This window comes from Hemicordylus capensis, chromosome 6 (genome assembly GCF_027244095.1).
Source record: "Hemicordylus capensis ecotype Gifberg chromosome 6, rHemCap1.1.pri, whole genome shotgun sequence".
NCBI lineage: Eukaryota > Metazoa > Chordata > Lepidosauria > Squamata > Cordylidae > Hemicordylus > Hemicordylus capensis.
This window is the reverse complement of record NC_069662.1, coordinates 128,673,814-128,687,990: the sequence shown is the minus strand read 5'-3', so window position 1 is coordinate 128,687,990 and position 14,177 is coordinate 128,673,814. Positions and strand designations below refer to the sequence as shown.

The 14,177-nt window shown below is 42.6% G+C and overlaps 1 protein-coding gene across 10 annotated transcripts in view; it reads right to left on the bottom strand.

Annotated features, from left to right (window-relative positions):
* Positions 1–14,177, bottom strand: part of ICA1 (islet cell autoantigen 1) — a 98,802-nt gene that overhangs the window by 69,253 nt on the left and 15,372 nt on the right. For 4 of the 10 annotated variants that reach the window (XM_053262942.1, XM_053262948.1, XM_053262943.1 and 1 more), the window contains exons 2-4: positions 12,597–12,635; positions 11,674–11,845; positions 1,143–1,215 (exon numbers count right to left, since the gene is read on the bottom strand). In XM_053262942.1, the coding sequence (XP_053118917.1) occupies positions 1,143–1,215; positions 11,674–11,845; positions 12,597–12,613 (262 nt within the window). In that variant the 5' untranslated portion in view covers positions 12,614–12,635. The remainder of the gene's footprint in view (positions 1–1,142; positions 1,216–11,673; positions 11,846–12,596; positions 12,636–14,177) is intronic. The other 6 variants (XM_053262945.1, XM_053262947.1, XM_053262946.1 and 3 more) reach the window with 2 other exon arrangements.

The window sequence follows — 14,177 nt, the reverse complement described above, 5'->3', positions numbered from 1 at the left end:
CTCCCCTTGAATTCTTTTCCCTCTATACAATATTTGCAGAAGACATTTTTGTTCAGAAGATGCAACTATTTTTTAAATTGGGGGGTGCGGTGGAATTCAAAAGCATGAAGAGGTCAGAGGAGGACATAAGATCCCCCTCATTTAGGACATCATTTTATCACCTGTCTGTTCCTTCAAGAAGCTTAGGGTGACATGCAAGCTTGCTTCCCTGCCATTTTATCCTCCCACCATACTAGTGAGATGGGTCAGACTGGTCCAAGGCAATGCATGACTGACTCAAGGTCACCCAGTCAGCTTCATGGCTAAACAGGAATTTGAACCTAGGGGATGGGGCTGTAGCTCAGTGGCAGAGCATCTGCTTTGCATGCAGAAGGTTCAGTCCCTGGCAGCATTTCTAGGTAGGGCTGGGCAAGACTGCTGCCTGAAACCTTGGACAGCAGATGCCAGTCAATACAGACAATACTGAGCTAGACGGTCTGACTCGGTATAAGGCAGCTTCCTATGTTCCTGTGAACCTGGTCGCCCCTATCCAGGTTTGTGTCTTTAATCAGTTACACCATAGTGGTCATCAGCCGCAGGTCTGTACATATTTGTGAATGTGAAGGACAAACTAGACATTACACAGGAGATGCATGAACAGTCACTCAAATGTTCTCTTTTAAAATGAAAAGCACTGTGGGAGGATGCCGGTTTAGTACAGAAATGGCAGCAGGCGGAGTGCTTAACCTTTTCCCTTCCCTCCATTTGTCCACTCCAAACTGCCTTTGCCAAGATATGTTCATCCCTTTAGGGGACACACACACACACACACCCCATGGGTAAGAAGACAACTGAAGTGCTATTTTGCATGGACAAACATAAGGGCAGGAAAGGGTGAAGTAGCTTCTCCTCCCACCCACAGAACCTGAAGCTGCTTTGCATTTTAAAAATGCAAAACAAAGCATAAGCACACATCAGATTACTCTTCCCTTGTCTTCTGTGTAACATACAATTTGGATCTGCTTCACTCAGCATAACACTTGGGCACTTCATTCCCTTAAGGTTACAAAAAGTTAGCTTTAACTGTGGGTTGATTTAATTTTAATTATCAACCTGAACTGCTTCCCATTTATCATCATTTTACCACAGCTAAAAATACTTACAACAAATCCTTTTTTGATATAGTTCAATTGCTTTAAGTAAATCCATACATGTCCTCTGGATTGAATGGAACAGCTAAAATGAAACACAATATATATATATTTTTACAAACTATTGTACAAGATTTTTCAAAACACACACAGAAGACACAGAGTGAACGCCTGTTCCTTATAAAACACTGTTTCAAACAATATATTGCTTCCAAAACTTCATCAGTGTTTTCATTACATTGTAGCTATGAAACCATTATCCACCTCTGCAGAAAAATCACACAGAACAATTTGCTAAAACAAAATCCTACATAAGAGTCACAGCATATGAAACAGAGAGATCAAGTCAATGTGTCTCAAGTGCATTTTTCATCTTAACTTCCAGGAGAAAGTGCAACTTGCAACAACAAATTTGATAGAGGGAGGAGGAATGAAAATACGTGGAAATTCTCTCTAGCAAACATTTCTTTCCTTATTTCAGTAGAGCTTTAAAAAAACAGGGGTTATTTGACTGAGTGACATCATGATTCTTAACATAGCAAGATTTCAAGGCCCGGCATGTAAAGCTTTGTTTCACCATGAACCATACAGAAGGCACTTGACATGCCTATATTGCAGGCCAGGGCTCTCAAACTCTGCCACAACAAACTTTTGCAAAGTTTACAAAGACCCAACGAGAACTGACTTAGCTGAAAGTGGTGTTCTCTCTAGCTCAGAGGTCAAGCACTCAGAAGAAAACAGGAAAGAACAGAGCCATACAGGTTTGTCAAGTGCTATATAGGCAAAGAGGCACCTTTTTAACGTGGTGATTCTCTTTATTTAGCAGGGAGAGAGTAACTGGCCCTATCCAACCCCAGCACAGTACCTCCAGTGACCGTTGCTGGTGTCTATCTTATGTTTCTTTTTAGATTGTGAGCCCTTTGGGGACAGGAAGCCATCTTATTTATTTATTATTTCTCTGTGTAAATTGCACTGAGCCATTTTTGGAAGGGCAGTATAGAAATCAAATAAATTAATAATAATAATAATAATAATAATAATAATAATAATAATAATAATAATAGAAGGTTCCCGTGGAATTTTCTTAGGGCTGTTTCACACAGCACGTCTGGAGACTACTACCAAGTGCATACTTGATAGAGAACCACAACCGATCCTGGCTTCTTCTTGAGTGTATTTTCACATTTGCTCTTTATATTTAAAGAGTGCGCTTGAAACAGGCCTTGACAAACTTCCTTTGCATCTAGGAGCCTGCCCAAAAATTTAGGAGCCAGGTAATGGGCACCTGACAAAATTGCCTACACTTAGCAATAGCTAGGTGTGCCCACAGTATCCAAATTCCAGAAACACATTTCATAGCTATAAAGGCACAATGGGGGAAAAAAAAAATTAAATCCAGACAGCAAGCCTCTCTTGATTTTGAGGAGCTGAACAACTTAAACTATCCACTGTACAAATAAATTTAAATCATGATATAAATTGCTTCAAAGGAGGACTCAATTGTAATGATTTAAATCACAATTTAAATCACTTGTCAGGCAGATTAGCAATAGCAATAGCACTTACATTTATATACCGCTCTATAGCTGGAAGCTCTCTAAGCGGTTTACAATGATTTAGCATATTGCCCCCAACATTCTGGGTACTCATTTTACCGACCTCGGAAGGATGGAAGGCTGAGTCAACCTTGAGCCCCTGGTCAGGATCGAACTTGTAACCTTCTGGTTACAGGGCGGCAGTTTTACCACTGCGCCACCAGGGGCTCACTATTTAAATGTCATTAAATAGATTCTATTTAAATATCATTTTCTAATAAATGTAGAAAAGCAAAAGTTAAAAAGTACATTCTTGTTGTCTAATATAACTTAATATATGTTCAAGGATAAGTGTAGGTTTCATTTTTAGAAGGAAGGTACACACTATAATGGGTACACACTTCTCATAACAATGTTTCATTCAACCAACCAGGCCTTGCATTTCTTTGCTGCACTGTTTCCATTTCGCACATATGCCTGTTTTATCCATAGGTACACAAGCATCATTAAAATATTCCCAAATGGAGTATCTTTTACAACCTGCTGCCATGATAGGTGTTTCCCTTCTACAATGGAGAATCTCTCTATATAAATAGTTATCCTAAACGTACCCGTCACTGATCCCATGCGTGGCAGCTCTCGTGAGAGTCTGCAAGCAGCTGCCTGGGGGACAGCAATGGGGAGGGGGAGAAAATGGCAGCAGCAGCCAGCGGGGAGGGAAACCGCCACCAGTTGGCAGGGAGGGAAAGGAAAGCCGGACGGAGAACGGACTGTGGCTAAAGGGAGGGGGGAAATGACAGGGAGAACAAAGGGGCGCAGATGGTCTGCACCAGATCAGCAAGTACACTCTGAAAACATTTCCTCAGGACTGCATGAATACATTCTGTTCAGTTTTGATTTCACTTTCTATTTCCCTCCCCTAACCCTTGCACTTATATCTAGATTCCTCCTTGCCCAGATCTACTCCATCCCCCCAAATCCTCCATTCATTCACTGGCCTTCTTTAACCTGATTCAGACATTATGCTGTACAAGTATACAGAGGTCTGTACACTGACCAACAAAAGGAAGTACTTTTTTATACAGTGCATAATTATTCTGTGGAATTCTCTGCCATGGGTTGTGGCAGAATTCTCTGCCATGGCCACCAACTTGGATGGCTTTAAAAGGGGCTTAGACAAGTTCTTAGAGCACAGGTCTATCAATGGCTACTAGTCTGGTGGCTATAGGCCACCTACAGCCTCAGAGACAAGATGCCTCAATATCAGTTACAGGGGAGCAACAGCAGGAGAGAGGGCATGCCCTCATCTCTTGCTTGTGGCTTCTCAGAAGTATATGGTGGGCCACTGTGTGAAACAGGATGCTGGACTAGAGAGGCCTTGGGCCTAATCCAGCAGGGCTGTTCTAATGTTATGTTCACTTGTACATGTTTGCGTGAATGCCTGTACCTGCATTCATTTTAAAACTGAACCTGGATACAGGCCCTTCAAATGTACACTCATGGTACAAGTGTTGAACATAACGTGTGAATGGGCCTAATGTCTGCAGTTTTAGAGAGCGGGAGGGGCAAGGGCTTGACTGTGTGTGTGTGTGTGCTGCATGTACACAAGCTGCAGAACAGGATTGATCAGTTCTGTAAACTCTCATCCCCATATGCTGCTGTTAACATGTTCATAGAATATAATCAGAAGTTATGATTAACACAGACATCTTTGACCTAGGTTCTTTTTAATGAATTAATAAAAATTAAAGTTCAATGTAAATTTTAAAAAAATCAGTTTTTTTTAAAAAAAAAAATCATTGATTTTTATCAACCCTGCACTGTACTAGTCTGATCACATGCTTTCGTACCTTGACTGGTTATTACCTATAACTGACAAAGATATAGCAGAACGCCTTTTCATTTTAAAATTTAGTTTGCTTTGAAGATTTGGAACACATTGAGGCTGTCCACACGAGCCAGTCCTGCCCCGGCTTGGGGGCTGCTTGTGTGAAGCGCCGGGATCGAGGCCGATCCTGGTGTTGCCCTCTGGGGTAGCCTGGGATTTTTACCTGACCTTTTACTTGGGTAAAAAGGTGTGAGAGCACCCTTTTACCTAGGGACAGGGTCATGTGGCACCTAGAGTGCCCAGCTCACGGCAGGATCCCTCAATGCACTGCACTTGTCATATGGTGCATTATGGGATATCCAGAGGCTGGGACACATTTTCCCAGCCTCCAGAATGCTGCACAGCTCATAAAAGCACCAGTCATGTGGGTGCCCAATCTGCACAGCCTGGGACCATGCCGGATCATTTGGGCGGGGGGAGGTAGGTGATAGCCTGCCTTCCCCTCTCCTGCCCTCCCTGGCGCTCTCAAAGTTTGTGTGAATGGACTCATTCTCTTTTCAGAATGGATGCCCGCAGGCAAAATCATTTTATTCTTACTGATGGAAGCAGCTCATTGGATATTTTCTATCGAACATGCAAACTAATGTCACGATCAGTATCCAATTTGGATAATAAAGTCACGCACTGTGTAGGCAAAAAGAATCTCCTGCATATGAGTTTATTTGAAATTGGCTCAGTAGCTCTGAGCCCTGTCAGTAAGCAGGTGCTACTGGAAAAGGCCCCAGAGAGAAGGACTCACCATTATTTAACAACATAAAAGCTGCCTGTGCTGGATAAGATCTAGTTCAGCATTTTGTTTCCAGCAGTGGCAAATCAGATAACTTTCACCAGCAAGATGAAGGTAACAAAGCAAGGTGGAGACAGTCATTTTCTGTTGCTTTTGCCTAGCAATTTAATTCTTCTACTCCCTGAACACATAAGCTCCCTTATAGTGAATCAACTACTACTACCACTACAAATATTTATATACCGCTTTTCAACAACAACAAAAGTTTCCAAAGCGGTTTACACAGAGAAATAATAAATAAAAAAGATGGATCCCTGTCCCTAAAGGGCTCACAATAAAAAACCGAAATGTTAGACAGACACCAGCAGCAGTCATTGGAGAGATACTGTGCGGGAGGAATCAAACCACTGGTTCATTTAGCCCACTGCTGAATGTAAGTGATTTTCCAAGGACTCAGACAAAAATATATTCTCCAGCCCTGTTGAAAGAATGGAGATGTTGGGGAACTGAATGAATGCCACCTGGGGGTGGGTGGGGGGGGAGAGGGACATCAGTCAACATCCCACTAGTTATGACTAAGCAAATTGAGATCAGCTAGAGACCTTCTGCATTCAAATCATGGGCTTCACAGTGAGCCACAGCCCTTGAACTTCAACATTGCTGGAGCTTCCAAAGATTCAGTATACCACGGAAATTCAACACACACCCCACAGGGTTTGAGAGTTTCCATTATGTAGGGAAGCTACCCTATCCTCAAGCAAACTCTCTTCCCCCTGTCACTACTGGAGCCAGCGTGGTGTAGTGGTTAGAGTGCTGGACTAGGACCGGGGAGACCCGAGTTCAAATCCCCATTCAGCCATGACACTAGCTGGGTGACTCTTGGCCAGTCACTTCTCTCTCAGCCTAACCTACTTCACAGGGTTGTTGTGAAAGAGAAACTCAAGTATGTAGTACACCACTCTGGGCTCCTTGGAGGAAGAGCGGGATATAAATGTAATAATAATAATAATACTGGAACCCCTTGTGCAGAGTTCAAGGAACCAACAAACAGAAAACAGGCAAGCACTACACAGCATGTCAACACAACCTCACATCACCAACTGGGCTGCAGGATTTCTAAAAGACAGTAGCATTAGTTCAAAGGGTTACTAGTTCTCATTACATTAATGGCCAACTCACACATACATCACTACTTCATTCATTCATTCTTTTTCTTTTTCTTTCTATACTGCCTAAAACTTGTGTCTCTGGACGGTTTACAATTAAAATCATTTAAACATTAAAATCAGTTAAAACCCAACATTAAAAGTATTAAAACTATACAACTAATTTAAAAGCCTGGGTGAATAAATATGTCTTCCGTGCCTTTTTAAAAAGTTGCCAGAGATGGGGAGGCTCTTATTTCAACTGGTGGCGCATTCCAAAGCCAAGGGGCAGCAACGGAGAAGGCCCGTCCCTGAGTAGCCACTGGACTGAGCTAGCAGCAACTGCAGACAAACCACTCCAGATGATCTTAACGGGCGATGGGGCTTATGGTGAAGAAGACGTTCTCTTAAATACCCAGGGCCTAAGCTATTTAGGGATTTATAAGTAATAACCAGCACCTTATATTTTGTCTGGAAACTTATCGGCAGCCAGTGTAGTTCTTTCAATACAGGAGTAATATGGTCTCTCCTAGATGATCCAGAGACCAACCTGGCCACCACATTCTGTACCAACTGCAGTTTCCAGACTATGTACAAAGGCAGCCCCACACAGAAGCGCATTGTAGTAGTCCAGCCTAGAGGTTACCAGCAGATGTACCACTGTTCTGAGGTCACTCATCTCAAGAAATGGACGCAGCTGGTGTATCAGCCGAAGCTGATAGACAGCACCTCTGGACACCACCTCAATCTGGGGCACCAGGAAGAGGTTTGGATCCAGAAGCACCCCCAGACTGCATACTTGTTCCTTCTGGGGAAACATGACCCCATTCAGAACTGGCAGATCAAAATTGTCTCCTGAGTTTCGACTCTGCAGAATAAGTACCTCTGTCTTATCTGGATTCAGCCTCAGTTTGTTATTCCTCATCCAACCCATCACCACCTCCAGGCAGGCATTTAGGGAGGTTATAGATTTGGGTGTCATCAGCATACTGATAACACCCTGCACCAAATTTCCCAATGATCTCTCCCAGCAGTTTCATGAAGATGTTAAACAACATCGGAGATAATATGGAGCCCTGAGGGACACCATAACTAAAGTTCAGATTTTGAAGAACAACAGTCTTCAAGAGACACCATCTGGAATCTGTCCGTGATGTAGGAGTAGAACCACTACAAAGCAGTGCCTCCCACCCTCAATCCCCTCAGATGTTCCAGAAGGCTACCATGGTCAATAGTATCAAAGGCCACTGAGAGATCCAAAAGGACCAACAGAGTCACACTCTGTCTGTCAATTCCCAACTGGAGATCATCCATCAGGCCGACCAAGTGCAGTCTCCACCCCATAGCTCGCCCAAAAGCCAGGTTGAAATGGGTCTAGATAAGCAGTTTCCTTCAAGACCACCTGGAGCTGGGAGGCCACTACCTTCTTAATTACCTTGTCCAGCCATAAAAGTTTGGAGACAGGCCTGTAGTTGCTTAACTCCAAGGGATCCAAGGCAGGCTTCTTCAGAAGCCATCTAATAAGTGCCTGTTTAAGACAAGAAGGCATCCTTCTCTCCCCAGAGAAGCATTTATAATCTCTACCAGGCCCTCTACAACAGCCTCCCTGCCAGATAGTATAAGCCATGTGGGGCAAGGATCAAGAGGGCAGGTGGTAGGCTGCACCATTCCAAGCAACTTGTCCACATCCTCAGGAATCACAAACTGAAACTGATCCAGTGTCATCACATCAGAGGAGCTGCTGGACACCTTGGCATCAGACTCTAACAATTGTGTCATTTGAATCTAAGTCAGCCCCAGTACGAGAGATTTTGTCCACACTAAAAACGCACAGCGAGTAATTGTTGGTTCCAAGTAGTGATTCAAGGGGGAAGAGGCCCACACTAGCCCCTTCACAACCCTGAAGTACTCCGCCTGACGTGAATTTGCAGATGAGATATGGAGAAAAGAATCGCTTCTTTGCCACACATATCCCCTGAGCATAAGTCTTCAAGTGTGCTCTATGTAATAATCTGTTGGATCTGAGTCGAGTCTTTCTCCACTTGCGCTCTAATCGTCTACCTCGCAGCTTCAGCTTCTGTAGTTCTTCCGTATACCAAGGGACCACTTTTGAAGTGGGTTGGAGAGGACACTTAGGAGTGATTGCGTCCACTGCCCTGGTGAGTTGATTGTTCCAATTCTCCACCAGAGTGTTGACAGGGTCAATGGCAGAGCCAACAATGAATCCCTCCAAGGCCTCTTGGAATCCTATTGGATCCAATAACCTTCTCGGGTGGACCATACTAATAGGCCTCTCGCCCCTGCAGAGGTGGGTCGTCGTCAGCTCATGAAGTAAAGAAATCTTAAATGAGGCTGAATAGTGGTAACAAAAAGCATCTATCTATCTATCTCCTATGTGCCACAATAGAACATCATCCTAATTTTTTTTTTTTAAGTTTTGTAAATTGTGGACGATGAACATTAAGGTTCCCTACCACCACAAGCCAGGGAGACTCCAATGCCAAGACAGAGACCAGTCAGTTAGGGACCCTGTTGGGCAGCAGGGCGACCAGTACACCAACAGAAGTCCTTAGTCTATCCTCGGTCTCCAAACTTAAGTACACACATTTGATATGGTCAGATACTTTGACAGGGATCCTGGAAAGGGAGATGTTGTTCTTATAGACCACAGCCACTCCATATCCCCGCCACATCCCCTCCCTTGCTCCTCAAATAGAGTAACCTGGAGGGAGAAGCTGGGACCAGACTGTGCCGCCAGCTTCCCTCAACCATGTCTCTGTAATACATACCAGATCGGCCCCTTCATACAGAATCAGATCATGGATGACTTAAGGTTTATTCTGGACCGACCTGGCATTACAAAGGAGCATGGCGAGACTGTGTGTGGTTGGCATTGATTTCCAAGGTCAAAGAGCTGGCAGAACAGCAAGGTGAAACAGCAATTAGGTTTCTGATTTCCCTTCACCTGCAATGGCCTGCTGACCTGTCAACATTATTTCTTCTATTTCATACCACCACTGGAATAGCTGCCTCATAATCAGTGGATTTACCCCATCTCCAGACAGACCCAGGGACATTAAAACTAAACTCACCCAAGATTTCAAGCAGAAGCCGAATTAAAATACCCACCCACCTATACACAAACACGAAGAATTAATGACTACATCATCAAATGCTTTGGCCGGGGATGACAGGAGTTGTAGTTCAGAAACATCTGCAGGCCACCAGGTTGGGAACCACTGCTTTAGCTCATTCACACAGGTATCACAGATCAAACACCACAGGCAGATAGGAACATAAGAACAGTCCTGCTGGATCAGGCCCAAAGCCCATCTAGTCCAGCATCCTGTTTCACACAGTGGCCCACCAGATGCCACAGGCAGGAGTTGAGGACATGCCCTCTCCCCTGCTGTTACTCCCTTGCAACTGGTACTCAGAGGCATCCTGCCTTTGAGGCTGCAGGTGGCCTATAGCCCTCTAGCTAGTAGCCATCAATAGTCCTCTCCTCCCTGAAGTTATCAAACCCCTCTTAAAGCCATCCAGGTTGTTGGCTGTCACCACATCTTGTGGTAGAGAATTCCACAAGTTCATTATGTGTTGTGTGAAAAAGTACTTCCGTTTGCTGGTCCTAAATTTCCTGGCAATCAATTTCATGGGATGACCCCTGGTTCTAGTATTATGGGAGAGGTGGAAGAATTTCTATCTATCCACTTTGTCCACACCATGCATGATTTTATAGACCTCTATCCTGTCTCCCCACAGTCTTCTTTTTTTCTAAACTAAAAAGCCCCAGGTGCCTCATAAGAAAGGTGCTCTAGGCCCCTGATCATCTTGGTTGTCCTCTTCTGCACCTTTTTCAGTTCTACAATGTCCATTTTTAGATGTGGTGACCAGAATTGCACGCAGTACTCCAAGTGTGGTCACACCATAGTTTTTTATAAGGGCATTATAATATTAGCAGTTTTATTTTCAATCCCCTTCTTAATGTCCAGATGTTTATACTGCCACAAAATGATGGGCAAAATCCAGACTAAGTTAGTCAGGACTATGTCCCACTAAAATGAATGGGACTTAAATTAATTTTGACTAGCTTGCCTAATTGATCTCAATTTGCTTAGTCATAACAAGCAGGATGTTGACTGTTTATTTTTCCAATGGCATTCATATATTCAGCTGATAATTACTCAACAGTAGGCGATATACATAAATTTGTGAAACAGTTCTTTAAAAAGCATTTTCAGGATATCAGACAAGCCTTGCAAGTCTGTGTTTCCAAAAGATACGGGCTGTGGCACACTGCTCAGAGGACTGTATGCTTTTATAAGTCAGACTAGAGCATTTTATATAAATATTCGTGGTAGCAGTAGAGTCACAAAGACTAACAGATTTGGAGACGTCATCTGCCACTGAAATACAGCCACGTTTACAGTACAGCTTAGTGGCCATTCTGTGCCAAGAATGCGACAGCAGTTTTTGAGAGGTGTAATTAAGATCACAAGATGAATGTAAATAGGTAAAATGTCATTCTGGAACCAGGCCAAGAAGCAGATGCTCAAACTACCCACGCTTTCAGAGAGCAAAGCGATTTTAGTTTTTAAAATTTCTCAGCAATTAAGTGGTTACAAGATGACAAGTGCTGGTTTCTTTGAAAAGGGAGAAACAGGTTTTTTTGGTGGTCTATTGCAACACTGCCCCTCTGATTTCAATTTGGCTGTTCTGTTGCTGCAAAGAGTGTGCCTTGAAACCAATGAACAACTTTTAAATGCATTATTTTAAAATTTTAAAAACCCAGCAGCTTTTTTTTTTTAAACGACACTGACTCAACCAAAAAAGAATGAAAATGCACATGTACCCATCCCTGCAGTCTTGGTATGCATGAACTAGGTGTATTCCAACCAGTTGCTATTTCTTTGCTGCATTTGAATCCTGCCCTTGCGCAAGCAGCTCAAAGCACCATTTCAACATTGTCAGATAAGTTAGGAGAGAGAGATTTCAAGTGCGTGTGTGTGTAGCTGTGTGCTGATTCCCCCCCCTCCCAGAAGCAGTTCCTCATACCTTATGAAATGCTACCTGCCTGCCTACCTTTGGGGCAGATTTCAGAGGGGCACAAAGCGTTAGGATACGAAGGGTGGAAATTGACAGCTCCTGGGTGCATGCATGGCCTTTTGGATCTCAACCAAAGTTTAAGACCTTTAGATTATTTTCAGAATCTTTTCTCCTCTATGTGGGAAAACGTCCAGATCCGTACCTCCAGCTTGGCATCCAGATCTGCATCAGAGGCCACCACATGCTCATCCTCTTTCTTTCCTGTGACTTTGATAAGAGTTTGTTTCGTTTTCCAGTATTTCTGCTGCATTTTATTGACCACAGACTTTTCTTGGCCTTGGGCATACCGATCATAAAATTCCCTTGAATAACTGCTAAGAAACAAAAAGCCAGTTGATTTTGCAGGTAAATATGAATAAATATAAGTTATATAAAGCATCAAATTAAACATCTTATTCAATATCTATGCCCATATTAAACACTTCTTGAATTTAGGTCTATGTGTTTTGCATTGCATTCTACCACCCCAGCCCTCATACTCTTTGTTGCGATTAATATCTTAAAAGAACTGCACTGGCTGCCAATAGGTTTCTGAGCAAAATACCAAGTGCTGGTTATTACCTATAAAGTCCTTAACGGCTTGGCTCTGGGTATTTAAGAGAGTGCCTCCTTTGTCATGAACCCTCCTGCCTATTAAGATCATCTGGGGAGATCCAGTTATGGCCTCCTTTAGTGGTTACCGAGGACTGGGCCTTCTCTGTGAATGCCCCAGGGCTCTGGAATGCACTCCCTGTCAAAATCAGAGCTTCTCCCTCTCTGGATGTTTTTTAAAAAGACTCTTAAGCTTTTAATTAATTAATTTTAAATGGTCTGTTTTACATCATAAAACAGTTTAAATCTGTTTATTCTGTTTAATACTTGTATTTTAACATATATACACTTCACCTAGGGAGGCAATTGTCAGGTGGTATATAAATATGATAATCACTGTCATAAGCTTTCCAGTCTGTCCACATTTGCGGTTTGTTGGAACTATTCTGCAGTCAATGCATCACCCATCAGGTTTGAGAAAGATAGTGTCAACTTCATTAGTGCTTCACATGATTCATAGACACATTTACTTACTATTTGTGGCCGTCCATGTTTCTTTATTTTCTTCAAACACTAAGAATTAAGAAAAACACATTATTAAAATAATTAACGCTACCCATTCCAAGCATTTGGGATTGAGCGAGGCTAGAAATATCCAACTAGATAAAAGCATTAGTTAATCCAGGCGTGGGGTGGCGGAAGTATCTGAAAAATGACAGTTTTTCATCTAATGCATATAAAGGTAAGTTAAAGCTTTTGTCTTCTGTGAAGTGCAGAACACTCATGGTGGTAGACTAGACTACTCAAGCTCTCGAAAGTTACAAATCTATTTATCTCCTCTACGGTATTTCACAGTAGATTCAAATGTGTATTCTCTGATGTGATTCAATACTCTCATTGAGCCACCTCAAGCATCCTCTCTATCAAGTTTAATCTTGGGTACACTTTTTGCCACATATCTTCTCCTTATTTTCTGTTCACACCTTCCTTCCATGATTGTAAAGGGCACTATTAAAACACCTACTCTTATTACTATTGATTCACGAATTCCTTCCTGAAAAGGAGTTTCACAAGGAAGATAAATGTTCACAAGGTAGACACTCAGTTACCAGATATGTAAAGGACAACCTTGTTATACACAGATTCTATATCTGCAGTTTCACATATCCGCGGGTGTCTAACTGATACCCAATTTCAGTATCCACGGACACTAAAGGGTTAAACCCATGTATCCACAGTTCCAAGAGGGCCAGATGTGACAACCAAGGTCACTTTGGCCTTCCATTATGTCAGCAGGAGCCATTTTGTGGCTTGTTCCTGCTATTTTTGCAGTGGGGGGGGGGCATTTGGCAGTCTGGGGAGCATTGCAGAGCACAAAGAGACCCCACAGAGAAAGGCAGAGTGCTTCCCCCCCACTGTTTTTCACCATTTTTGCCTTTCTTAATAAAACAAGCATTTTCAAGCTATTTATTTTGGTTTGGGGGGCATTTTGTGGTCTTGGGGGGCATTGTTGGGCATAAGGAGACCCCGTGGAGCACACGACAGTAGTCATTTTTGCTGGTTTCTGGCTTCTTTACAACTGTTTTTAGCATTCTGGATCCAAGCAATTGCTATTCACAGCAGGCTTAAACAGGAGAATTATTTTTCTCACTGTAGACAATGCTGGCCTAATTTATTACTGCTCACAAGACTTTGATTCTTCCACTATATTTTAAGCACGTGGGTGCACTCTGTTAGATATAACATGAAGAATCCAATATGATGCAAAGCAGAAAAACAATACTCTACAGCTGCTTCAAAGTTTTTATCCCAAAGAGGTTCCCCACCGCCCTCCAAGACTGATTTGTATAATGCGTTCCACACACTACACGTTCACTTGTTTCCACACAGTTGTCCCATGTCAGAGTTGCATGGGAATATTTGCTAAAAAGAGGTTTATAAATATTCGTTGTATATACATATTCATAGTAATGCCGTCACTTTTCTTATTTGACATTTGTGTACATAGCACTTGACAGATTATAAGCAAAACCACTGTAATCAATTGTTTGCGATTAATTACTTTTTGTGAAGATTTTATCCTTAAAAGCAGTATATAAATAAAATAAAAAGAAG